The sequence below is a fragment of the Heloderma suspectum genome, chromosome 2 (genome assembly GCF_057233095.1).
Source record: "Heloderma suspectum isolate Gila_16-S chromosome 2, 16-S_ref, whole genome shotgun sequence".
NCBI classification, from domain to species: domain Eukaryota; kingdom Metazoa; phylum Chordata; class Lepidosauria; order Squamata; family Helodermatidae; genus Heloderma; species Heloderma suspectum.
This window is the reverse complement of record NC_139459.1, coordinates 369,352,741-369,380,614: the sequence shown is the minus strand read 5'-3', so window position 1 is coordinate 369,380,614 and position 27,874 is coordinate 369,352,741. Positions and strand designations below refer to the sequence as shown.

Here is a 27,874-nt window from a genome sequence, read left to right as displayed (position 1 = left end):
TCCAGCCGCCTACCCAGGGAATTTTGGGAATGGAAAATTGTTCAGTGCTATGACCCCACACCTGCTGTCTGAAGTGGTACAGCCCAGGCACTGACTTACCACCTCAGGGCCATCCCCAGATGTTCCTGTGGTCACTTTCTTGTTGCCACAGCCTTCCTTCCTTTGTGGAAGTCTTGATGCCTCAGAAGCTGAATATCCCCATCCAAGTGTAGACTGCCTCCAAGTACCAGATGTTGTGCATAAACACCAGGGGAAGGCTGCAGGCTTTCCAGAAGCATTCAGTTTGCCACTATGGGAAACCTGAGTGCCTCAGGTTTCAAAAATCTGAACCCAGCACCCCATCCTGTGCTGGTGGGACACGACTGTGAAACATACACATCCCTCCCAAGTTATCTTTCATGTCATCCAGGCCCTGTATCACCACAGTGTTGTGAACTCTGCTCAAGAGGCAGAGTGTTTACAGAAATCATCATGTTAGTTTGTTCCCTGGATTCACAGTGCTTAACTTTGGCCTGTTCTTTCCCTCAAGTTTCTAGCCTATATGACTGCGAGCAATGCCAGGTCCAAAGCAACATTTCCAGCCGGCAGGAATTCATGGCAGCTTCTAAATTTACTTGGCTAGATTCTAAGCTCTACTTCAGAGGTCCTCTTCTAGGCACACCTTAGGGATGTATGGCTTTCATTACAGATGTTCTGTCTGTGTTTCATGGATTGTCAGGCTTCTTTCGGTCTGTCATCCACTCATGGATGGAATCAGATTTTTAAAAATAGATGTAAGAGAATTTCATTCCTGTTTGCAAATGTGCATTTGTGCTAATGCACACTAATCCCCTCCTCTCCATTTTATCCTCACAACAAACCTGCAAAGTAGGTTAGGCTGAGAGAGGCAGCAACTGGCCCAACATCACCCAGTAAGCTTCATGGCTGAGTGCCCTCCCACGTCAACCTACTACAATAAGAATATAAGTAGAGTCATGCAGGATCAGACTAAGGCATAACATTGCACATAACTACATACGGGTTTTCCTTTGGGTCAAGGGACGCATTTCTTAGAACATAAGAAGAGCCATGCTGGGTCAGACCAAAGGTCCATCTAGTTCACATAGTGGCCAACCAGTGTCAACAGGAAACCCACAAGCAGGACATGACTGCAATATCACCCTCCTGCCCATCTTCCCCAGCAACTGGTGTACATAGGCAGACTGTCTCCAATACTGGAGGTAGAATCATTGAATAGTAGGGTTGGAAGGGGCCTACAAGACCATCGCATCCAGCCCCCTGCTCAATGCAGGAATCCAAGTCAGAGCATCCCTGACAGACGGCAGTCCAGCCTTGTCTTGAATGCCTCCAGTGTGGGAGAGCCCACCACCTCCCTGGGTCATGGGTTCCATTGTCGTATTGCTCTCACAGTCAGGACATTTTTCCTGATGTTCAGCTGGAATCTGGCTTCCTGTCACTTGAGCCCATTATTCCGTGTCCTGAACCCTGGGATGATCGAGATCCTAGCCTTGCTCTCTGTGACAACCTTGCAAGTACTTGAAGAGCACTATCCTATCTCCCCTCAGTCTTCTCTTCTCAAGGCTAAACATGCCCAATTCTTTGTTTCCAGTCCCCTGATCATCTTTGTTGCCCTCCTCTGAACCCTCTCCAGCTTGTCTGCATCCTTCTTAAAGTGCGGTGCCCAGAACTGGACACAGTACTCCAGATGAGGCCTAACCAGTGCTGAGTAGAGGGGAACTAGTACTTCCTGGGATTTGGAAGCTATGCTTCTATTAATGCAGCCCAAAAGAGCATTGGCCTTTTTTGTAGCCACATCACGTTGTTGGCTCATATTCAGCTTGTGATCAACAACAATTCCAAGATCCTTCTCACTTGTAGTGTTGTTGAGCCACGTATCGCCCATCTTGTAACCATGCATTTGGTTTCTTTTTCCTAGGTGCAGAACTTGGCATTTATCCCTATTAAATGTCATTCTGTTGTTTTCTGCCCAGCGCTCCAGTCTATCCAGATCACTTTGAATTTTGTTTCTGTCTTCCAAAGTATTAGCTATCCCGCCCAATTTGGTGTCATCTGCAAATTTGATCAGCATCCCTGCACCTCCTCCTCCAAGTCATTAATAAAAATGTGGAAGAGCACTGGGCCCAGGATTGAGCCCTGTGGTACCCCGCTCGTTACCACTCCCCAGTTTGAGAAGACACCATTGATATGCACGCTTTGAGTCCGATTCTGTGGCCAACTGTGGATCCACCGGATCGTTGTTTCATCTAGCCCATTTGAGCTAGTTTGCTCATCAGGATATCATGGGGCACTTTGTCAAAAACTTTCCTGAAGTCGAAGTGTATTATGTCTACAGCATTCCCACAGTCCACAAGGGAGGTTACCTGATAAAAAAATGAGATCAGTTTCATCTGGCAGGATTTGTTCTTGACAAATCCATGTTGGCTTTGAATAATCACTGCACTCTTTTCAAGGTGCTTACAGATGGATTGCTTTATCATCTGCTCCAGAATTTTCCCAGGGATTGATGTCAGACTGACTGGTCTGTAGTTCCCAGGTTCCTTCTTTTTACTCTTTTTGAAGATAGGGACATCAGCGCTCCTCCAGTCATCTGGCACTTCACCCGTCCTCCATGATCTCTCAAAGAGAATAGACAGTGGTTCTGAGAGGAATTCTGCCAGTTCCTGCCAGTATAGAGCCATCAGGACTAGTAGCCATTGATAACCATGTCTTCCAGGAACTTAGACAAGTTCCCCTTTTAAAGCCATCCAGGTTGCTGGCCATCACTACATCTTGTGGTCCCAAATTCCATAGTTCAGCTTTGTTCCATGTAAAGAAATCCTTCCTTTTCTGTCCTGATGCTCCCAGCAACAAGCTTCATGGGATGATTCCAGGTTTGAGTATTATGACAGAGGAAGAAAAATGTCTCCCTATCCACTTTCTCCAGACCATGTGTCAAGGAATCCATTTTCCGAGATCTCTCTGCTTGTAACAAGCTCAATCTCGTGAGGCTGGCATGCACTCATTAAAACCACTGGCATGCATTCTCCTAGTTTTTTCTAGTTTCCAGGCTCAAGGCCAGAGCTGAACTCCTGCCAAATTAGTCTAATTTGATTTATTTCAGCTGGGCTGTGGTGAGAGCTTTTCACTCTCTCCTGTCCTGGAAGTGGAGGAAGTTATCCATCCAGACAGTGATTGGCTATGGAGGCTCACACACTGGGGTGGGGAGGCTATAAACCTAGCGGGGGCTACAGTTGCTATCTGGTCTTCGCCTTCATCCGACTCTGCTAAGTGGCTTTCGGGCCTGTGTGCTTTTGGATCCTGAATTGGACCCTGTCCTATCAGAAGAGCCCCACTTTGGTAAAGTATAGGATAGGTACTGCTTTGGGTTTTTTTGCCTGCAGCACCTTTCCAAAAGGTTTCTCTATAGTTTCAAAGGGTTTCTCTGATTGCTTTGGGTTTTCTCTGATTTCCTTTAATATTGGTACACCTTTTGACCCCTTTCCCCCTTCATTAATAAACTGCACATCTATTTCCAAATTTGTGGGCGCTTTATGCCACTTCAGCCTCACTACTAAATTCAGAGCCTTCTGTTTGGTCTTCCTGCTTTTAAGAATGTCAGATTTGGGGCTTGGAACAGAGGGTGTCGGCTTGAAGCCTTATTTCTATGTCCCAAAGGTGTTTTGAAAGGTGCGAGTATCTCCTGGCTCAGACGGAGGTGGATACAAAACGGGTGGAAGCTGTTTACTGGGTAATTGTTTGCCCCTGCCTACACTGCAGGGAGTTGGGCCACCCCCTACCCTCTGCTCCCTTTACACCATGCATCATTTTGTGCAGCTCTATCGTGTGTGTGTGTGTGCTGCTCCATTCGCCTTTTCTCAAAGCTAAATGGTCCAAGACACTGTAAACTTTCCTCACAGGAGTTGCTCCAGGGAGGAACCAAGCCGCTCGAACAGATATGAATAGCAAGATGACTGTGACAGGGAATCTTCTATTTTTGAGATATTTTATTAAGCTTAAGAAATAAAGAAGAGGGGGGAAATACCCAAGTGCCTGAAAGATACGCAAAACAAAGCATATTCCTATTCAAAGCAAAAAGCTAGAGATGGGGGAAAAAAGACAGGGAGAACATTACTATTGTAAAATAAAAAGAAATTTGCAAAAGGGGATGTTGGAACGATGATAAAGAACAGCACCAGGGCAGACCAATGACATCTCGCTTTTCCTGCTAATTACAATTCATGGTGAGGCAGGAACTTGCCTGTGAACACATCCAGAGCCTGAAATAAATCCTAAAGCCCATAATTCACGGTGCAGTTTGGGTTGGCCTTCATAGAGAAGCTGTGGTGCTGGTAGGAAGAGAGAGAGCTGCAATTCCCCCATCTTTTTCCTAGATACCATGGACCCATCAAGACTAGTACCAATGGGCATTCCCAGAGACTGGACTAGATTCTGAAAGGCTCTATGGTTATCTGAAATAACAAGATGAGAGTATTGCACACTGGGGCAGGGGTGGGGGGACGGACAGACAGACCTGGAAGTGGCACCTATGTTTTTTGGTTTTGAAAAAGATCTTTCCACACTTGCCTCACTTGTGGGTCAGGCTTGTAAACGGGTCTTCTCCCCAACATATAAACTTGCCATATATCAGGAGCTAAATTTGACCCTCTGGGCACTCCATAGCCACTACGGAGGCCATTAAAAATAGTTTTTAAAAAATTGGGGAGGGGGCACTGGGGGCTGCATGCAGCCCATGGGCAGCATGTTGCCCCCTCCCCCTGCTCTACATGGTCATACTTTGGGGTGGTACAGTCCCACGAGAAGAGTGTACCACATCTCCCCCCCCACATACACACAAAAGTACTTCTGAACCAAATGTATCCGTTCAGGCAAGAATGTGATGGAGCCAGGGTAGGAGGGAGAGCTGCTCAAGATTCACCACCACCACCACATTTGAGCTGCTCAGAAAAAGATATGGAAAAGGCAGCCTCCAGTGTGGTGTCAGTCTCAGTTCAGGCCATGGCAGGCCTCTGGGGACCCTCTCCGACAAGATGAAGAGCAATTTATGGCCTGAGCACTGAACTGGCCCTGGACTAGGATGTTGGGGGCATGTGCCAGCGGTAGACGAGGTCATTACTGGTATGTCCCCGCCCCATTTTCCCCTCCCAGCCCCAACACCTGATTTCTGCAGATCCGATGGGAAGTATTTCCCACGCCCCCATGCCAAGAATGGGGAAAGGGCTCATCTCCAAACTGCTGCAGATCAGGGATAAGCCCTTTCCCCTCTCAGTCCTGGGGGGGAAAGGGGGTGGGGTCTGGGGAAGAAGCTTCGCAGGCTGGATAGGAAACCCCCATGGGCCATATTCAGCCCGCAACCCGGAGGTTCCCCATGCCTACTCGACTATCTCCCATTATGCTTGGACTCCATTACAGCCCTTTTCCTGCACCATCATGCTGAAGTCGTTCAATCCAGGATCCCATGTTGTGCTAATTCTCGGCAGCAGGTAAGCAAGGGTGGATGGGGGTGCAGGGAGGGGGTCAGTCTCAGCTCAGCTAAGAACGGGGCACCAGCCGTACAGCAGACAGTCCACTGCGCTTGGCTCCGTTACAGCCTGCAGCGAATTCTTCTCTGGTCATCTAAAGGCACATCTATACTACAGATTTCAACTGGCTTATCTGTCACACCTCCCTTTCCAAAGACGTCTGGGCGCAGTCGTTTCATGAAGGTGGTGAGGCATCTTTGATGGGGTCCCTCTGTCCCTTTCACGGACCTCCCAGGTTTCCTTGGGCAGGCACCGGGACAATTGAAACAGGGTTGAGGCTGGTTCAAGCCCTGTCGTAAAAAGGAAGTGGGCTACTATCAGAGCAGAGGACTCTAAGACAAAGAGGCTCGGAGCCCATGTGCACAATCTGCAGAACAAAGCGGCAGACTTCTGGACTGCACCACTTCAGAAAGAAGGGTATTTGTGGCATTTTTGAGTGCTTCCCCCAGAAAAAAATAGAACTTCCCTACATGTGGAAAATAGAGCACATAACCGTTTCCACAATATGCTATCTGTCTACCTCAGGGGTGGGCCACACCTCCACCCCACCTCCCGCAGCGCTGAAAAAATAATAATTACAAAATAATTTAAAATAATGTCCGGAGTAGCTATGAGGCACCATTTTCTTTTCAAGCTAATTTCTACCCTTTTGGTGTTCCATAGTAAGTACAGAGCACTAAAAGGGTATTTTAAAAGGTCAAGATGGATGCTCCAGATGCCTTTTCTTAAAAAGTTTGTTTTTTGTTACAATTTTAGGGGTCAACGCCTGGCCTTCATGAAGGGAAGTTTTATTTTAGAGGAAGAACATTTTGAAAACTTGACACCCACCTACGCATGTTCAGTCTCAAGTGACACAGTCCAGAACTCTACCACCTGAGGCCCAGTCTACACATGCAGCGGAATGAAGCGTTCGGTGGAGGAGATGGTAGAATTAGCTGTACTATTTCAGAATAAAAATGGGGAATCTGTTTTTTAAATGCTGCCTTTCATAAACTCTCTGCAAGGAGTACAGTAAGAGTCTAGCTAGAACCTTAATCGCTGAAGAGCTAACTTTCTACTTTCAGGGAGGGGTTGTTTTTTTTTAAGGAAGTTAAAACAGTGGGGTACCACTGAAAAATTTGTTTTTCCCCTGCAGCAGTACAGAACGCCTCAAGATCCTACCACCTCATTCTGCAGCATCTATAGACCCAAGCCCCATTCTCTGCATGTCCTAGCCAAGTTCGTAGCAGAATGAAAGCAAGGAAGAGCAGGTGTTGCGCAGGTCTGCAGCTTAACCAAACCAGATGCCCCACCAACAAGCTCACCCTTATCGTGACAAGTGAAGAAAGTTCCTATATGTAGATGGATGGATGGATAGATAGATAGATAGATAGATAGATAAAATAAATAACACGCACTGCCAGTTGAGCCTGCTACCCATGCCAAATCCTAACAAGACAGAAAGAGAATTTGTTTCCCACAATCAAACACAGTTTGTCTATGTTAGTTTTGCTCTATTCCTGGTCCACTCCCGTATGCTGCCACAGTTCAACCCATTTCTCAGGGCTAACCCTTTGGTTGGGGGCAAAATCGCCACACGCCAATACCTCCCGCAGACTGGCTCTTTGCCAGTACAGAGCACTGATCAGTTCGTTGCAACATGCGCGCACCGCAACTTTGTTCCTGCTGGCCAGAACTTCTTTATAGCTTTATTCTGTGGAAAGGTTGGGTGGGATTCATTCAAAAGCCTTTGCGAAATTCAGGTTGCATAATAGTCCACTTAGGGGTCGGCAGGTAGGGGGAATCTGGGCCAAATGACACCCTCTCAGGGTGCCAACTGAACCCTCAATTGCCAGCCCAAACTGTCCTCTTCTGCTTATTAGAAATGATATTTCAGGGGGACACTAGTGCAGAAGGCATAACAACTGCAGTAGGCCGCAATTCAGCTCCCTTGCTCCCCTGCCCCGCTCCCCTCAAACACACACACCTTTCCCCCTCCGGGTGGCCTGAAACATATATTTCTGCCAACAGGAAGGGAAGCGTTAGACCCACAGGGCTGTTATTCCTGCTTCCAGGCATTGCATTCGCCTCTTCCTGCTTCCTGGCTACTGGGAAGCAGGAGGAGAATATGGCGGCCTGTTGCTAAGCAACAGCCTCACACCTCACCACTCTTGCCAAAAAAACCATGGAGGGGGGAGAGAGAGATACATGGGGGGGGGGAGAGAGAGAGAGAGAGAGAGGGGTAAGCAGGGGTGGGCAACTTGTGGCCTTCCAGATGTTTTGGCCTACAATTCCCATGATCCCTCACCATTGGCTATGTTGGCTAGGGTTGATGGGACTTGTAGGCCAAACCATCTGGATGACCCTGATGTAGATGTAGAAAACAGAGGAAGGACGGGGAAAGGAAGCAGGTAGCCAATATGGAAGGGGAGGGAGGACTGTACCACTTTCCGCATAACCTAGCCTGCAAGTAGCCTTGAAGAGGTAATTCCGCCCACTGAAATTACTCTTTCCCTTTAGGGGCAAAACACATTCCCCATCGGTTGCGCGGCACGGTTCGGTTGCCGCTAGTCTCTCATTCGAAAGAGGGCGCAAGCTCCGACCGGGGGAAAAAAGAAGCCCGTCACATCTTCATTTCCTCGCTTTCTCCTTCGGCCGCTACTTCCGCATAGGCCTCTTCTGATGCCCGCGAGAGCTCCGACATCAGGCGCAGGTTCACGCACTCGGGGCACTTCTCTGGGCTCTGGGCACTGGATGAGAAAATCTTCCCGCAGTCAGCGCAGATGAAAGAGTTCAGGCCCAGGTGGCTGCGCTGGTGGCGGATCAGGGCCGCCTTGGCCTTAAAGCAGCTGCCGCAGTCCGCGCAGACGTAGGGCTTCTCGTTGGTGTGGGTCCGCTCATGTGCGATGAGCTGGGAGCTCTCCCGGAAGCACTTGCCGCAGTCCAGGCACATGTAGGGCCGCTCGCCTGTGTGGGAGCGCTCATGGGCCACCAGGCTGGAGCGCTGGATGAAGCCCTTGCCACACTGCAGGCAGATGTAGGGCTTCTCGCCCGTGTGGGTGCGCTCGTGCTTGCTGAGGCTCGAGCGGACGCTGAAGCTCTTCTCGCAGTACAGGCAGGTGTAGGGCTTCTCGCCCGTGTGGGTGCGCTCGTGGGCGATCAGCTCCGAGCTCCAGTTGAACCCCTTGCCGCACTCCAGGCACTTGTGGGGCTTCTCGCCCGTGTGGGTCCGGATGTGGGCCATGAGGTGGGAGTTCTGGCTGAAGCTCTTGCCGCACTCCGAGCAGGTGTAGGGCTTCTCCCCGGTGTGGATGCTCTGGTGGCGAATGAGGTCGGCGCTCAGGCTGAACCCCTTGCCACACTCCAGGCACTTGTAGGGCTTCTCCCCGCGGTGGCTGCGCTCATGGAGGACCAGGGTGGCCTTCTGGCTGAAGCTCTTCCCGCACTCCAGGCAGGCGTAGGGCTTCTCGCCCGTGTGGCTGCGCTCGTGGATGATGAGGCTGGAGCGCTGGTTGTAGCTCTTCTCACACAGCAGGCACTTGTAGGGCTTCTCCCCCGTGTGGGTCCGCTCGTGCAGCTGCAGGTGGGAGCTCTGGCTGAAGCGCTTGTCACAGTGCGAGCACTTGAAGGGCTTCTCCCCCGTGTGGGTGCGCCCGTGCGTGTTCAGGGTCGACCGCTTCCCAAAGCTCTTGCCACACTCGTTGCACTTGTAGGGTTTCTCCACCGGCGGGGGGGGCGGGGGCTTCTCCGGACCCCTGAGTTGCGGGCTCGGGCTCACCCCAAAGCTCTTGGAGATCTCTTGGCCCTTCTTCTGGAGGAAGCTCTGCTGGATAGCAAACTCGCTGAAGTCGAAAAAGCCCCCTCCGAAAGGGATGGAGATTGGCCCACGGCTCTCTAGTGGGCAGCTGCCAGCAGGCCCCGGACGGCTCTCGGAAGCGCCTGCCAGGCCTTCAACCGGGGGGAAGCTGATCTCATCCCCGCCCCACATCATCCGGTTCAGTTGCAGCCGCTCCGAATTCAAAGGCGAAGGCCCTCCTTCCTTGTTCTGGCCTATCCAGCCAGCTGCAGAAAGAAGAAAAATCAAGACAGAGAACTCAACATGAGAAGCAGCAACACCGATCCTAGCTAGGTAAGGGCAGAGGTTACGCAGGTGCCAAATGCAGAGTCAAGGTTCTAGTCCCTATGTGTGTAGTAAGGATAAGAGGTTAATTACAGAGGTCTGCTGGGTGCTATTTTTTAATTCTCCCAATGTAAAAAGTAACTAAAAAACCAACATGTCAGAAAGGTTCTAGCCCAGCCATTGCTAGTTTCTTCTACTTGCAGGGAGGTTTGTTTTGTTTTGTTGTGGTTCTTTCTAACGTAACAGAAACTTGAAAACTGTGACCCATCCTGCCACATCTGCTATGCTGGGTCATACCAAAGGCCTGTCTGTTCCTGAGGGCTCTGGAAGCCGAGAAGCAGAACATAAGCGCAACGGCACCCTCCTGCTCATATTCCCCAGCAACAGGTATACAAAGGCATACCACCCTGATACTGGAGACAATACACAGCCAATTATGAATGTATTAATTATTGTGCTTGGAGCTTTAGTTTTAAATATTCCAAGCATTTTAACTGATGAGCTTTTGTATTTATTATGATGCATTTTAATCTCCAATCCTGTAAACTGCTTAGAGGTATCTTTAGATATGGTAAGGGGTATATAAATTGATATAATAATACTAATTCTAATATTAATAATAATGATTAGCATCCTTTGATAGCCTTCTCCTCCATCAATATGTCTAATCCCCTTTTAAAGCCATTCAAATTGGTGGCGATCGCTACATCTTGCGGTAGTGAATTCCCTATTTTAACTACGTGCTGTGTGAAGAAGTCCTTCCTTTTATCTCTCCTCAGTCTCCCACCACTCCGCTTCACAGGACGACCCCGGGTTCTAATATCACAAGGGAGGAAAAACATATTTCTATCCACCTTCTCCACACCATGCATACTTGTATACACCTCTGTGCTGGGATCAAACCTGAGACCTTCCGCACGCAAAGCATGCGCTCTCCCAACTGAGCCGTGACCCTTGCTCCAAACAGAGTTGGTCTAGCTAGGCCTCTGGTCTCATTCACCAAAGACGTTGTTCTTATAGTCGTATGCCCCCAAAGCATTACCCCCACCGGGAGCAACGGCAGGAGAATCACCTTTGAGTCTCAACATCATCTCCTGGAAAGAAGTGCTGTTCTGGCATAAATCGCCATATCTCTGCCTTATTTCCTCTAATCTCTGTGCCGGAGACTCCTCGTCTTCCCTGAGATTGTAATGAAAGAGAGAGAGAGAGAGAAATTAGAGAAGGAATTGTGTGAATGGCTCTGAATTAAGAGTGGAAATGGGCCGTTTGCATGGACAGGAGCTTGCTTAGAACGCAAGAGGGTCCTGGATTCATATCCTGGGCAAGACCCTTCTTGCTTGGATGGGAGAGAAAAAGTGAGGCCTGCACATCAGGGAATTATGTTATTTCTATCTCTTCCGGTAGAGATGGGGAACATTTTTCCACATTATCTCGGCCCAAACCTGTCACGGCCTGCATTTCAGCAGTGGGCAGGGTTACAGATACAACTCTTACCTTTGTTCAGTACGCAACCATGGGGGGTGGGAGCACAATGCATTCCAGGCATTCTCCTTCCCCAACGTCTTCCAGGTTCCCTCCACCAGCTTTGTTGTTGGAGGACAAAGTGGGATGGAGTAAATAACAGCAGTAACCCGGAGCAGGGCTGGCAAGCGGGTGTGGCCTGAAGAGAGGGGGCGTGGCCTGGACTGAGAGGCCTGGGCTTGGCCTACAGGTGGGCGGCTCCTCACCCCATCTTACAGCTTGGAAGCCCCCTTTGCCTTATGAGTGAAGCTGCAGGGGGCATCCATGAGCAAGGGCTTACTTGAGGTTAGCTGTTTTAAATTGTGTATGCTTTAATTTTGTTATAAGTGTCCTTGAGGCATTTTTTTAGAAAGGTGTTTATCTAGAGTCACCATCATGATGTCCGTGAGTGCCATTGTGCCCGCAGACACCTCTGTTGGTGCCTGCTCCGCTCCTGCTGCCTCCCGATTTTTATTTTATTTCTTGATCTATTTTTTAAAGTTACTTTTTTTAACCAGGAGGCTGGGGTGCTGCAAAGCGAAATGCTGCCATCCAAAGCCATGCTTATTTGGGTTCCAAAGTGTGGTTTTGTGCTTTTGGAGCTCAGCCCCCAGTTCTTGAGCGAGTTATTTTAGCCCCACCAGTTTGCCTTCTGGGAAACGAGTGTTTTGTGGCCATCCATGCTCACCATGGCAGCCACTTTATGAATGGGCAACCCCACCCCCATGGCAGCCATTTTGTGAGAGTGTCCACAACATTCTCTCAGCATTCCAAATCTGCCCACTGACCCAAAAGTTCTGGGGGAGGGGGGTGTCTCCATGAGCAATTTACTCCGAGCTGGTTACATTTGGAGTTGTTAGGGATACATGATGTCATGGCCATCCAGCAGCCACCCCTGAGCTTATCAGGGAAAAACCTGATTTCCCAAGACTGCTTAAAGTCCGATTCTTTTCCTTAAGTCGGGTTCTCCCCAGTATAGTTGTTGTGTGCCCCAACCCCTGCATTGACCTCGAGTAAGCTGGCCCTGCCCAGGGGTGTGCCTTTCACCCTGACCCCGGCTAAGGGGTGTTTGCTGTGTGTTTCCTGTCCCTGCACAAACCAATTAGTGTCTCCTCAGAAGTAACTCCCATTGTGGTCAATGAGGCTTGTCCCTTGAATGCCCACATCAGAATTTACATAGATCCGCTTCAATTGAAATGGCACAGTTTAAAGCACAAATGCTCTAAAGCGCAATTTCGAGGCTCTGATTTTCCGTTGTTTGGTTTATTGCCTTAGGAAGTAACAACTTCGCACCTTCGTTATAGAGATCCTGCGCAGCACTGGGTTAGAAAGGGGGCTGGTTTCCCATCCGCTTTCCCAGCACAAGCATATGTGTGTCTACTCGGAAGTAACTCCCATTGTGCTCAATGAGGCTTGCTCCTGAAATGCAGGTGCATCTGGAGCCTCAGGGGAAAGGAGAAAGTGGGGAGAACGGGGGGGGGGGGGGAGAGCCTCTGTTACTGGTTGAGCAGCCCCTGCCAGTCAGGTGACGTTCACGCCAGCCCCCACCCAAAAGTATGTTCTGTGAAGCAATTTTTGCTCATGGAGCCCTGTGTGGACCAAAAAGCAGCAAAGCTGATTCCTTTAAAAAAATCCAGTACTCCTCCATTCGCTTCTCCTTCTGTTGTCATGGAAACACCCAACCAGGATCAGCAGCAGCATCATTCCAGCAGAGGAGGAGAAACAGGAGCATATAAATATAAAATACATATTTCCCTCGGCAAATGCCATGGAACAGCCCAATTCTTACCTGATTCCAATGCTTCCAGTCTCCTACAGGGGAACGGGAGGAGGAAGAAAAAAGACACACACCATGAGATGTATAGGGAAAAACTGTTCACTTTCTTAACAAACAGTGGAGTCCAATGAAACTGACAGGCAACAGGTTCAAAGACACAGAGAGGGAACTATATCTTTCCACAATGCATGCTAAGAACTGTGGAACTCACTGCCATAGGATGCGGCAATGCTGTGGCACAGTTTCTGCTCTTTAAAAAAATCAGATATATATACAGAGGATACATCTCTGCTGAGACCATGGTTCAAATCTCACCTCTACACATCTGTACCAGAGGAAAATAGTACTGGAGAGGAAAACAGTCAGAAGGGATATAACGCTATTGCTAGTTGAGGTAGTCAGCACTGGTCTCAATCAAGGGTGGGGAACCGGTGGCCTTCCAGATATTGGCGGACTACAACTCCCAACATCCCTGACCACTGGCCATGCTAGCTGAGGCTGTTGGGATTCTGAGCCCAGCAACATTTAGAGGGCCAACGATTCCCCCACACCTGGTCTAGATAGACCAGTGATCCAACTCCATACAGCACAGGTTCATGTGATATTTTTATTTATTTTAAAAATGGATAAACTGGACCTTCCTCCCAAAGAGGATCTCAGGGCAGTGTACATAAAAATGAAACACTGAGTACAATAAAAACAACCTAAGATTTAAACAGTAAAATCAAGAGGCCTGAAAACTATTTCAACCACACACACAGTAAAAATTTTAATTTACAATTATATAATAATGTAATATTCTGTGATATAATTTTAAATTTGTATTTTATTTAGGCCTGGTTCCATATCCGGAATCAAAAAGGATCTGCCCACTCAACATCAGAAAGTCAGATCAAATAATGAGTCCGTTTAACCCTCTTAAAGTGCAATCCTATGCATGTTTACTAAGAAGGAAGTACTATTGAATGGGATTTACCCCCAAGTGAGTTTGTATATTACTTGAGTCAGATGGAGCTCACAAGACTGGCAGGAGTGCATCCCGAAAACCTACCACAATCTCCTCACTGCTGTTCTCTCCCTCACCATCTCCCTCTTCTTCTCTCTCCTTCCTCAGTTCAAGCACTTCTGAATTAGGCAACACCTTCCAATGAAAAAAATGGGTAGTATTAACAGAAACAAAGACAGTCTCCCTCATTCACTGATTTTCTTTTAAAATATATAGCTTCCAAAGTACCAAGATACGTGAAAGTACCAAGATACGTATTTCACAGTCAATTTTAAAAGCCACAGTGACCCAGCTCACCCATAATGACCAAACATGGCAAAATTAATTAACCCATGGATGGTTGGAGATGCAAGTGAAGCATGCTGCCTCTTGCTTGCTTGCCGCTTCTGCTTTGCGCTCTGAGTTGTTGAGGGATAAACAACCCAGATTTTTAACCCAGCAATAGACCATGGCTTGTCCAAACCAGAAAACTGTTTATCAGCATTGGAACAAACCAGGGTATTAAGCCAACGTCAAACCATGATTTAATATCCTAGATACCATAGTGTCTCGGTTTGGATCAAATGGGAAACTGTCGTTAACGGAAGACCTTCCAGTTTGTTTGTTCGTGCCACAAGGAGAGGAGGGACCGGGCTGCATGAGCGAGCAAAAGCCTCATTCACATCTCAACTTATTAAGCTGAGATATTGATGTATTTATTTGTTAAATTATATCTGCCTTCTTTCCTTCAAGGAGTCATATATGATCCTCCTTCTCTCGAATGTATTCTCACAACAATCCTGTGAGGTAGGTTAGGCTGAGTCTCAGTGACTGGCCCAAAGTCATCCAGTGAGTTTTATGGCCAAGTGGGACTAGAACCTAGGTCTTCTGAGTTCCAGTCCAACACTCTAACCATTACACGACACTGGCTGTCTGATATGATCATCCAAATGTGGCTGCTATCTCATGGAACAGTTTTGGGACTCAGAGAGCAATCCTATGGCCCCTACATAATGTCTGAGGGACATAGGATATTTTGGATTCCTGGATCCGAGGCCAGAGACAGCGCTCCGACCTCGGACCCAGGAGTCCAAGTTCACCACCCCCTCGTAGCCGGCGTGGAGAGAACCACACTGGCTGCCTTTACGAGCCTGCAAACACGAGCTTGCAGAGGAAGGAAAGGGGTCGTGCCAGTGGGCGGGGAGCAAAGGAGACTGGGGCCGCAGGGATATGAGGCCTCCCGAGCCTCCTCCTGCCCCAAAGCCTCTGCTAGACGGGCGAAATCCCCCACCTAGCTAAAATGCAGAGCGGGAGGTGCAACGCACTTGTAAGCCTCTGAGTTTGGAGGCTTATGAGTACCCGGGGTAGATCACACAGGATTGCGCCCTTAGAAACTGTGCAACTTGGATCAGAGTTCTCAAACCTGAAACCTATTCTAGATTATTATTATTTTTATTGAAAAGAATTGGGAATTGTATGCTGTTCATTCAGTCAGAAAGATAATCTCCCAGGGTGGCTATGTTTACACAAATGCTAAGCCAGGATTCTTCGGAATGCTGGCTTATTATTCAAGGGCAAGCATGCTGGTGCAAGCTGCCCGATTTCTAGCACCTGACTCCTCCTGTTGGCAGGAGTGGCTAAACCAACCAGGAACTTACCAGTGTGGAAAAGCTTATTGTTACATCCCCACACTGGACCCCCTGGCTTATCACTCCCCTAACAAGCCAGAGTTTGAAGCCAGAAGCTGTCTTCTGGATCTGCTGTTGTTAGAGGAGCAACGAGCCAGGTTCTGGGTGCAGATGTAACGCGAAGCTTTTCTGCCCTGGTACGTTCCTGATTTGTTTAGCCCAGCCTTCCACCCTCCAGGTGTGTTGGATTACAACTCCCATTGCCCCCAGCCAGCATGACCATTGGCTGGGGGTGATGAGATCTGTAGTCCAACACAATCAGGGGGACCAGCTGGCTATACCAAAAGGCAGAATCAGGCAGCTGATCTGGGGTGTCATGAAAGGGAAGCGAAGTTACTCAACAAATTATTCTTGTACTTTTTATTGCCAGGAAAGGGGAAGAAGCCACATGGAGATTTTCTGCCGCAGGTGGCAAAATTACTTGGGCAGCCTTGGGTGCTTTGCAACTTGACAGGGGCAGGGTGGCTTGCCATGTGCCGTTCTGCCTCAGATACTAAAATGTTTTGGGCCGGTCCTGCACAGGCACACACACACCTGTGAGGATGCCTGCCCAACTCCGCAATCAAGCTTGGAAGAAAACCTCCCACAGGAGCCAGCAGGAGGCTTTAAAAAGAGCCACGTTGCTGCAACGAGGGCGGGGCGGGAGAGGTGTCACAGCATATGGGGTGGCGAGAGTTAGCCCTTCCCTCCCGAGATGCAACCTTCGTTAATCACCTCCCATGCTGCAGTTAGGTTTGAAAAAAGCCTCCCACTTGAGTCAGTGGGAGGTTTTTTTTAAAAAAAATCCTAATTACTATTCACTGAGGGGACGGCAAAGTAGAGAGGGGGCATGGAACAGTTGGATGAACAGTGATTTAAGTGTTGGATTAGGAGCAGAGAGGCCCAAGCTCAAATCCACACTCAGCCATGAAGCTCGTTGCTCACAATCTCTCAACCCAACCAACCCACCCAGCTCCTAAAGATGCAGTGAAGATAAAAGATGCGCCTACGCACATCACCCAGCGCATCTAGGAAGAAGGTGCGGTTCCGGAATGGCAAGTTGCTTCAACAGCTATGACCGTTTCAACCGGTGTTGCAGTCTGAGTGAAATCCAGCGGCAACCCTAAAGGAGAAGCCAGCCCAGAAACCTCACAGTACCTCGTCACCGTTCCCGTGTTCCTCTCCGTTAGTATCTTCAATCAGTAATTCCTCGCCGCTGCCGTCCTCCTGGCTTTTAGCCCTGTCCTCTCCGGTCTCCAGTGGCTCAGCCAAACCCTCCTGCAATTCCTCACAAGAAAAAGTGGGTGGGGGAGAGTGGGGGTGGTGGAGAGAGGGGATATTAATCCCTTGAATTTTTATACCAAGTCAGAGCACTGCTGGAACGTCTGTGGCTTGGAGGGCGTGGAAAGCCACCTGCACGAGAAGAGCCAGGACAGTGGACCCCAAAAGGGATCCCGCAAGCACTTCTCAGTCCATTGCCTGTGCCACCCAAATACGAGTGGGCCTTGGAGGGACTCAGTATGGAAAGCAGTCACTTCAAAACTGGCTCCTCTTATCGACTCCCCCACCGTATATACTCAAGGCAATCTCAGCATACTGTATACTGAGTGAACACATGAGAGGGATTGTGTGTATCCCCCTGCCATGAACTACAAATCCCATCATCCCCAGTTAACACAGCCTCTGGTCTCAGCACAGCCCCAATACCCCAGCTTAGCCTTCCCCAACCCAGCGCCCTCCAGGGGTGTTGGTTTATTATTTTGTTTATTGTTTCATTTATTTATTTATTTATTTATTTGATTTATTAGCCAATGTATTTGTTACATTTGTTTCCCACCTTTTCCTCCAAGGTGCCCAAGGCAGCAGTGGACCTGACCCCCTCCTCTCCCTTTTATCTTCACAACAACCCTGTGAGGTAGGCCTGGCTGAGAGTCAGTGACTGGCCCAAAGTCACCCAGGGAGCTTCCTGGCTGAGTGGGGATTTGAGCCTGGGTCTCCCTAGTCCTACCCCTTTAACCACCACACCACACTGTTTCAGGGAATGATGGGAGTTGTACTCCAACTCCTCTGGAGGCTCCCTGTAGACTCCCCCAATGCAAGAGCATATACTAATGGCCAGCTCAGTTCTCTGAGGGCCAATCCTGAGGCAGCTGCTCCCGGGCCTGTTTGCTGCTGGCCCCATCACCAGCCATTTGGGCCCGTCCCTGGGCTGCGGGCCCTGGACTTTGGCCCTGGGGTCCAACCCTAGAAGCACCACTGTGTGGGAACATGGCTCACTCAGGAAATTATTACATCTGAACCAGGCCACTGTCCCAAGGCTCCGTGTTGACAATATACCGTAGGCTTACCTCCTTCTCCTGTGGTGACACAGACGGGTTACTAGTAGCTTGGGAAGTGGATACCAGCCGACCAGCAAGCCCAGACAAACAGTCTGCCATCTGGGAAAAAAACCCACCAGTTAAGGTCAGTCCTAGCGAAGAGCGATCTACTCATTTTTAAGGTATCACCAGAGACTACACCTATTACGACTCAACATACATCACTCTATTTCCAATGTTCAGGCAGTGACTGCCATTGCTCATGTAGCCAAAATGGCACAACCCGGGACAAAGGGAGGTATCAGCAAGCTCAGGGGAAACTCAAGCTTCCACCAATGTGGAAAAAGAGCCAGTGTGGTGGAGTGGTTAGAGTGTTGAGCTGGGGAGACCGGGGTTCTAGTCCCCACTCGGCCATGAAGCTCACTGGGTGAATTTGGGCCACTCTCTCAGTCTAACCTACCCCACAGGGTTGTTGTGAGCATAAAATGGAGAGCAGGAGGATCACGTACACCACAAACAAACAAAACATGTTGACGGGGTGGGAAACCCAAATCATCCCAATGAGGACAGAGCATGCTCAGGGGTTATGATTACTGACTGCTGGGGTGTTAATGGAAAACAGGGTGGAGTGAAAACGGAATAGAGTCGCTGGAATCCTGAAGAGGGAGCATCCCACACTGCAACATTTTGTTACAGATCCCACTCGCAGTATATCACAAAAAGCATTCCGCCAAATACTGGAGAGGCTGTAACACCCTCTAGGCCTTTCTAGGGTCCCAATCCAACCCTCGGGGATCCCTCCAGCAGCCACATACGCTTACCCCACCCCTGCCCTTACAAGTGTTGGGCACTTTCCCAGCTTTTGTGCGGCTTTCCCCCACATTCTCAAAGGCTGAAATGCCTCCCCAAGGCTTCATGACTGCCACGAAGAGCTTGAAGCTAAAAGATGCTGGTATTGGGCCCCCGCCCACTTTGCTTTCAGCCCCGCCCAACACTGGAACACAACCCTCTGAGAGCATCTCTACACCAGCCTAAAATCCCACATTTAAAATGGGGCTTCCTGCTTCCGTTTTAAATGCAGGATCACAGCGGCCTCCCTTTGCACACGCTTCCTTCCCTGCCCTTTCCCCCTCCTCCTCCCCCTTGAGTCTTCGATATGTTTCATTATATAGCCGCTAGATGGCGCTGTGGTCTAGCTCCTCTTCCTGCGGCTTTTCCTTTTTCACAGAGGGAACTCAAGCAGAACACCAGCGCAGTATCGCGGATCTTTTTCAAAATAAAGGTCATTTAGTGCAGGAGATGCCCTGGAGGTTGATGGCGTCATCTAAAGGACCCGCAAATTTCCATGAATGAGCAAACTCAATAGCAGGATAAAAGCTCCATGTGAAGAAGCCTGAGAGCTTCTCCCACATGAAATTCTAGAGTTAACTCAGGCAGCCCTTTGACCTTGTTCCTAAGACAATGGTTCTGAATATCTTTCCTAACCCTTTGCAGCATTGACTTCCCAAGGACCAACTCTTAATTCAACACAGTGTGCTCAGGGCTTACACAGCACTGGAAAATGGGAGCGAAATCCCTACCGCTGACTCATTGCTGGTTGCACATTCCCCATCTTCGTCATCTTCGATCACCATCTCCTCGCTGTTCCTGGGCTCCTCCGGTTTCTGTTCATTGCTCTCTTTTTTAAGTTTAGCCCAATGCTCCTTTGAAACCTCCTGAAGACAAAAAAAGGGGGAGGGAAGCACCCCAAAGAGGTAATGTAAATTGGGAAGCATCATTTCTTATGCAGCCAAAGAAATAAGCCAAAACCTGTCTATCGTTCATCTGTGATTGCATCAATCAAATTTCCTGTCCTGCCACCCCACCTCAATTTCTAATTCAATTAGTTTACTTCCAAAACACAGGCAGAAATTGAAGTGGTCCCTCCCCCTGTCACCGCACCTGCATGTTGAGGGACGGTTCACCTGTTGAATGCCCGCCTCTTAAAGGCACCAGGGAAAAAGTTGACAACAGAAGTTATTCCATTCCATTTGATTCCATTTTAATCCCACCATTCCACCAATGAGCTCAGGGCTGAGTATATGATTTCCACACATACACCGTCCCCTGCCATTTTACACTCACAACAAATCTGCAGGTATAAGATGGGCTGAGAGATGTCATCTGGCCCAAGGTCACCGAGCAAGATTCATGGCTGCGGGGGGATTTGAACCTGGGTTTCTCTGTTCCTAGTCTGACACCCTAACCACAACACCACAGTAGTATTCTATCACTGCAGAGGGCAAGATTAGAACTAGATCCTGCATGGAGCAGGGGGTTGGATTAGAACTAATGGGTTGAAATTGTGGTGAAGTCAATTTCAGTTAAAATGTTAGGCAAAATCTCTTCATAGTCAGAGCTTTTCAGCAGTGGCACAAACAGCCTGGTGGACATTCCTTTGCTGGAGGTGTGCAAGAAGAGACTGAATACCATTCAGGGATGCTCCCGTTCGGCCTTCCACGACCTGGTGGGCTGCAAACGTTTTGGACTTCCATTCCCAGGCAGCATGGCCAGTGGTCAAGAATGCTGGGAGCTGTACTCCTACACATGTGGAGGGTGCAGGTTGGGGAAGGATGCTGTAGTTGAGCCCTCACCTCAAGACCCCTGAAACCAGTGGAAGCTGGTGGCTCCGATGTCAATGGGGTGGCAAGTCTGCTCCAGGTTTCAGTCAGAACTCTAAAGAAGCTATCCAAGGTGCCCTGCCAAGGTGACATCGGAGCCACCCGCCTCCACTGGGGTTGGACTAGATGACCTCCAAGGCCCCATCCAACTCTATAATTCCACCATTCAAGGATACTTCCAAGGCAGCTGCTCCAGCGGCCACATGAAGCCGGCTCAGATGGAGTCAGGTCCATCTCTCCTGGGTTCGCAGGCAGAAGTTCATAAGAGCATCGGAAGCTGCCTTCTTCTGAGTCCAACCCCTGGTCCATTTTCTTGTTGTGTTTCTTATCATTGATTGTTTAAAATCATTTAGATATCTGTGTTTCTGGGTGTGGTATGTTTAAACGTGGTAAGTAAATGGTTACTATGTATAATGTATTTTAATGGTTTTTCATCTTTGTAAGCAGCCCAGAGAGTTTCAGCTCCTATGGCCCCTAGACAGCATCTGGGGGGGCCATAGGATAGCTTGGATTCCAACCTTGGACCCAGGAGTCCAGGCTCCCCGCCCCCTCCCCCTCACTGTCAGGATTCCTTTTGCCCCCACTGAACCTCAAACACCCATCAAACACAGACAAGAGGCTTCAGTCTTTAATCCATACTTCAAAGGGTCATACAGATGCAAATTCAGAGTGACTCTCAGCCTACAAGGAAATGCCTTCAGGGGGTTCAAACAGTAGCTAAGAAAGTTGCCCGCCAAAGGAAGGTAGTCTCACTAGCCTAACTTAAGGGGTGCGGGGAGGTCTCTGTCTCTCTCATGAGGTTTCTAGGCGCAGCTGTTCATGCAAGGCCAATCTGGTAGACCATCTAAGTTCCGCCCTGGCTTTCTCCCTCTTTGCTCTGCATCAGTGCCTGGCATCTATTAATTCAGATTCCCCAAACCCCGCCTCTCCCTGTTTGCTATCTCTCGTGGGTGGGGGGTGAAGAGGGACCCTCCTCCTCCAGCTGGACCTTCGAAACCTGAGGAGCTGGCCTAGCCATGTCTGGATTAGCCTAGGAACATACCTGCCCCATGTCTGGCGGTTCTTCTTCAGAATTTGAACTACTCTCCCACTCCCTGCGTTCAGAAGCTCTCCTGACACTCACAACCAGTGTGGAGAGAACTGTGCCGGCTGCCTCTCTAAGCTCGCTAAAGCGACCTCGGGGAGCAGGGAAAGGGGGTGGTCCTGGGGGCGGGGAGGGGACTGGGGAAGCCGGTTTACGAGGAAGCCTCCAGCCGCCCCACCCTCCACCCCTCTCCCTCCGCAAAGCCCTGGCTAGATGGGTGAAAAAGCCCGTCTAGCAAAAATGCAGAGCGGGACGAGCATGGGGGCGAAGATTTGAACCCAGGACTCCCTAGTCCACTCCCCTTAACCACTACACCACACTATTCCTGGGAATGATGGGAGTTGTAGTCTGACGCCTCTGGGGGCACTTAGGGAAGCCTAAGCTACCCCATTATTGTACTCTCTGGCTCTCATGCAGGGGGCTATCCAAGTCCTGCCACCCCAAACCCTTCTTTTCTGTCTTTTTAAAAGATGGACATGGTAGGAATCGCACCTGGAACCTTTTGCATGCAAAGCATGTGGACTTTGCTACTGCTCACCTCCTGCGTTTTTATTATTTTCCAGGTATAAAGTAAAAAAAGGAATTATCTTTGTTGTATCTGTGGTGCTCTGGAATCCTTCCTCAACAGTCCACAAATCATCCACTTCTCCACTCCTAAACTCCTACCTGTATTTTCTCCCCCACAGCCTTTTCAAGCCCAGCATCCATGCTCAAGGTGTGACGATCTCCAAGAAAATATTGTGATCCTGTTGGGAGAGAAAGGAAGAGAGCAAGAGAGATTTTAGAATGGGGCTGAAAGGAAACAAAGAAAAAAGGAAGCAGTGCCATTCTCTCACTTAGGGCGGAGAAAGAGTGTGGGAGAGGCATGAATTTATGTTTTGTAAGGCTATAATTATAGGCTTTAAAAAAAAAGAACAATTTTGCTGTCCACATACTCCCACGCAGGGCCGAATCTGCACCAACCAGGGCTGAAATCCAAGAAAGGGCTCCTTCCCAAAGCAATAGGCCCCAACTCCGCATCATGTGTTGTTTCATGAAAGAAACAGTGCCTCTGAACACACGCAGAATGTAGTTCCCTGCCCCAGGATGCAAAAGCTGCCCACCTCAACCTTCATGAATCAGGAGAAGAAAAGGAAGAAGAAAAAATAACACCCGAGGAAGTAGAGGGTGAAGCAACAGGAAATTAAAAAAAAAAGAAGCTTTTGAGCATGTGCAAAAAGTATTCCTCCCCCAGCATACGTACGGATGGTGAAGTGCAGACTTTCGCCCAGAGACCATCTGGAGTCTGAGACGGAGCGAAGGCCTTTCGCAAGGCAAAGGGTGATGCAACAGTAAAGACGGAAATCCTTCCGAGCATGTGCAAAGCGCCCCCCCACCAACGATCACGCACAACGTCGCCCCTCCTCCACCTCCACCTATCTAGGACTAAGAGGAAAGAGGACCTGCCCGAGACGGCGACGTGGATTAGGAAATGCCTCCGAGCATGTGCAAAGTGCCGTCCCTCCCACCCTTTACCTCCGGGTGTGGTTTCCAAGCAGGAGGTCCTTTCTTCAAATAAATGCTTTTTTAAAAAATAAAAAGAAGAAAGGGGAGGGGCGCGGACAGACAAATGTAATCTTTCAAGGCAGCCCCTAAGTCCAGCCTCTGATAATCCTTGGGTCTTTAGGAGGAATGTCTACATTGCAAACTTAAACCGGTTAGACACCCACTGGCTTCCCCTAGCGCGGAATCCTGGGAGTTGTAGTCCTGCCAACCAGGAGGGGTCTCTCTTTGGAAAGTCCCCCCGCCGTCCCCAAGACTACATTTCCCAGCGTTCCTTGCAAGGAGAAGGACTCCTGATGAATGCAACTGATCGCAGCGAGCGTCTGGATCGGAAACCAGTTTTCAGAACAATAAATCTTTAAAGGGGCCACCAAAGCGGGGCTTCATTTTATTTTTTATTACTGGGCGCTGCGGTCTTTAAAAAAAGCAACACCGCCTCCTCTTCTGGAGTTTTGCCTCTTTCAGGAGCCGGTTTGAAACCGGATTAAGCTCGCGTCCTGTACACAACTCCCCGCAGGTAAGAAAACAAGACTTTTCCTAGTTCTCTCCCATCCCTCGGTTGGGGGTGGGGGCAGCAATGGGGATTGCACTCACCGTTCACATGGGCAGTGCCCGGATACAGAATGCGGTGTCGGAAGAAGCGTGGCGGCGGCTGCTCAACCGAGCGGGCAAATACAAGAGAGATGGCTCCTGCTTTCCCTGAGCCGGTAGCCAGGGCCCTCTGCTGGCCAGAAAGAGATCCGGGAGGCGAATAAGAACCAAGCAAATCGGATTGACGCCTATTTCTGTCTTTTTGGACAGAAGATGGGCGAGCGAGAGAAGCATCGATGCTTCTTATAGCTCTGTGGCAGGCAGAAGTTCAACGTGTGTGCATTTCCAGTGGGAGTGAGTTGTGTGCCCTATTAGGGGCAGTGATGTAGTGGTACATTTTGAAGGCCAGGCGCTCATCATGACAGCTTTCCCTGGCTTACATTTGATCATCATGATGCTGCTCATGTTTGGGACGCTTCTCTTGTCAAAGGTTGCGCTTTAAAACAAAACTCCACACACATGCGCTTTCCTCTGCCTGAAACCTAGTTGGTTTGGGGGGTCATGGAGAATGAACCCTGGTGGGGAGAGAAGCAGCAGCTTTGTCTGCTAAACTTCTCTGTGTATAAAGGGCACCGAAAACGTGCAGAGGCCTGAAAATAGGTGGCAATGCTACAGGGTGCCTAATCATGTACGCAGAGAACCTCGACGGGTAGTGCCGTTCAGTAGCTAGGGTGCTGGGCCTGATCTAGCTTGATTTGAACTAGCTGGGGTGTTTGGGGGGGGGGGAATGAGGGCTCCAATCCACAGTCAGCTGTGAAGCCAATTGGCAGAGTCCATGTTTACTCAGAAGTAAGTCCTGTGTATGCAGTGCTGTTTGTAGGAGTGCAGAGGTGTGTGAAACTAATATACAGAGATACACACATATGTATATAGAACACATATCTATGAAGGTAGCATACTTTAGCATAAACATACTATAGGAAGAGAAATATAAAGCAGCCTTTACAACCTGGCGCCCTCCATAAGTGGACTACAACTCCCATCATCCATCACAGGTTGAGAATTATGGGAGTTGTAGTCCAACCATCTGGCAGGCACCAGGTTAGGAAGGCTCATATAAGGCCTAGATTGGGGGTAGGCAGCTTGTGGCCCTCCAGATGTTTGGAGTGCAGGCTAGTCTGAGGTGGCAGATGATGCCCTCCTCCTGCTAATCAAAAAGCCCTGTCAGCCCTGGATCCACTAGGTCACATACCTTGAGCATCGATTAGGACAGAGCATAAGTTGGGTGGTGTGCAGCAGTGCGGCCTGGAAAGCTACAAAGGAAGAACCCAGGAGGGTACAAACCAGGGATGGGTCTGTCTCGTGGTTGCAAGAAGAACAGAACGGGGGTGTGGCATATAGGGGATCCAGGGGATTTCTATGGAAGAACAACGGCTCCTGGCATATAGGGAACAATCGCCTGATATGACGGGGGAGGCATGGACTAATAGGAACAGGCCGCAATAGACTAGATGAAGTGACTGACCAATCACGGATTGAAAGAAACATCATTCCCAAGTTTGGCATTTGGTTGATGGTATATTACAGCAGGGGTGGGCAACTAAACTCGGAGGGGATAACTCCCCACTGAATCCTCCACAGGGAGAATGACATCAGGGGGTGCGGGCCCACCCCCTGGCGGCATTTGGTTCCCAGGCGATGTGCTGTCTGGCCGGCCCATCGCCTCGGAGCCTGCTTAGCTGCCTACCAGCTTCCCTCAGCCGGTATGCCGCAAAGCAGCCACGACCGAGCCGGCGGTGGGGGCAGTGCTCCAGTGGATGGCTCAGCCAGGGACGCTTTGCCTGTGCAGTACCTTCCCACTGGGGAAGGAATCTCCGCTTTCATCTGTGTAACGGCGGGGATTCCACCAGGGGGCGGGGCTTGGAGGCAATTCCCGCCCCCTGGAGGAATGCAGGGAGTCTCCATGGGCCAAGTGGAGAATCATAGAATCATAGAAGAGTAGGGTTGGAAGGGGCCTACAAGGCCATCGAGTCCAACCCCCTGCTCAATGCAGGAATCCCAGCCAAAGCATCCCTGACAGATGGCTGTCCAGCCTCGTCTGGAACGCCTCCAGTGTGGGGCAGCCCACCACCTCCCTGGGTCATTGGTTCCATTGTCGTATTGCTCTAACAGGAAGTTTTCCCTGATGTTCAACTGGAATCTGGCTTCCTGTCACTTGAGCCCATGATTCCGTGTCCTGCACTCTGGCATGATCAAGAAGAGGTCCTGGCCTTCCTCTCTGTGACAACCTTTCAAGTACTTGAAGAGTGCTATCCTATCTCCCCTCAGTCTTCTCTTCTCAAGGCTAAACATGCCCAGTTCTTTCAGTCTCTCTTCATAGGGCTTTGTTGGGGAGAACCTCCCCAAGCTGGATTAGGCCCGCAGGCCGGAGGTTCCGCACCCCACCCCACCAGCCCATGTATTAAGGGAAGACGAAAGAAGGGTGGGGTCACTACTGCCCCTTGGGATCCAGGGAAGGTAGCCACCACAGTTAGGACTTACAACATTATAAGCTTGGAGAAACATTTGTAAGAATTATTACTTTTTTCTTTCTGTGAGAGATTGTGGCTTTAACATCTTTAATAAAGCTCTGTGATTTATGTTTAAGTGACTGTGCTGTAGAATCCGAAGAACAGGCAGCAAAGCAAGAACCAGAAATTCCCCTGCAAGGCAGTGTTTATAGGACTCGCCTAAAGCAGGGCCTGGGGGTTAAAGCACCTCCGTCCATAAACACAGTAACACCGCTAAAATAAATGTCCTAGACCTAGCAGTTAAAAAAAACCTTGCTGACTACAGGGGTGGGGAACCCGTGGCCCTCCAGCTGTTGAGGGACTGCAGCTCCCATGAGCCCCAGCCAGCATAGCCAATGGTGAGAGATTATGGGATTTGTAGGCCAACAACATAGAATCATACAATAGTAGGGTTGTAAGGGGCCTACATCTAGAGGGCCATGCCTGCCCCACCCTTTTTAAGACTGCAAGAGCGCAATCCTAGGCATGTTTAGACAGAAAAAAGTCGGACAACTCCCAGCACGCCCCAGCCAGCCACCTTATTACTGCAGTGATTCTGTACAGCAGCTTCCCCAACTTGGGACCTCCAGATGTCCAGTACATCTGTACTGGACATCTGTACTCCAGTACAACTCTTATTACCCCCGCCAGCATGCTCAATGGCCATTCTAACAGGGGATGATGGGAACTGTAATCCAAGGCATCAGGAGGGTTCCGGGTTGAGGAAGGCTGCCATAAAACACTGTTCACACTGATGATGCCATATCAGATGATAGCAGTACAAACGGTACTGGTCACCTCGCCGTTACAACGGAGCCGTTGAAGGCAACCCTTCCCGTAATCCACGGAATGAACTACGACCAACTCTCTCCCCTTACATAGGGATGTATGAGGATTTCATTTTTGCTCGCAAAACATGCAAACATGTCCTGTTTGACGCCCCGAGCATGTCTGCCACAAATATTCACAAACTGCGAGTACATCCTCAGGTTCATCTCGTTGTCAGGGTTGAGCCCAGGCCTTTTGAGATTTCTGAGGACTCCAGTTCTGAATCAGAGCTAGAACAGCTAGGTCAGTGAATGGCGGAGGAACCTCCGCCAGAGCCCCCAGGCATTGGGAGAGAATCTTCCCAAGGCCTTGCCAAACAGATGGCCCAGGCTGAGTCGCTGTCTCCCCCCTCCACCGTGGGAACCCACTTGAGAGATGCCAGAGCGAGTCACAAGTCAAAGCGGGTGGAGTTGGGGACTGGGCTAAGATGCTGGGCCAGATAGTCACTCTTAGTAGCCAATGTAGAAGGGAGCTGTCCTAAAGGAGGGGCATCACTGTTAGGCAGGTGTGACTGTCGGTGTCTGTGGGCAAACTATCAGCAAGTTCACTACCCTGCGGATTCTCTTCCCAATAAAGATCTTAGAATAGTCGTTCACAGCCTGGGGCAGTTTGAGAGCGTCTTTGAATCTGGCATTATGGAAAGGTTTGCCTTTCGCATAATAAAGCAGCAATAGCTTGAACTAGTAGTCTGTTTTGTTGATTGTGAAGGGGGAGGACAATCAAACACACTTGTTCCCAAGTCCCAGTTCGATTTGTGCAAATTTCCTGATTTGTGCACATTTCCCCAATAGACT

General features: G+C 49.5%; 2 protein-coding genes across 2 annotated transcripts in view; one reads left to right on the top strand and one right to left on the bottom strand.

Moving 5' to 3' along the window:
- LOC146355999 (uncharacterized) overlaps positions 1-23,742 on the bottom strand; it is a 72,010-nt gene extending 48,268 nt beyond the window's left edge. Inside the window, 10 exon segments of the mRNA XM_084829993.1 lie at positions 376-437; positions 8,147-9,581; positions 10,712-10,818; positions 12,929-12,951; positions 13,968-14,057; positions 16,727-16,855; positions 17,917-18,006; positions 19,467-19,601; positions 22,297-22,376; positions 22,874-23,742. Coding sequence (XP_084686119.1) covers positions 376-437; positions 8,147-9,581; positions 10,712-10,818; positions 12,929-12,951; positions 13,968-14,057; positions 16,727-16,855; positions 17,917-18,006; positions 19,467-19,601; positions 22,297-22,338 — 2,113 coding nt within the window. The 5' untranslated portion in view covers positions 22,339-22,376; positions 22,874-23,742.
- The window catches only part of LOC146355997 (uncharacterized), a 43,283-nt gene continuing 38,827 nt past the window's right edge, over positions 23,419-27,874 (top strand). The window contains exon 1 of the mRNA XM_084831397.1: positions 23,419-23,689. The gene's annotated coding sequence lies outside the window, so the exon portion shown is untranslated. The remainder of the gene's footprint in view (positions 23,690-27,874) is intronic.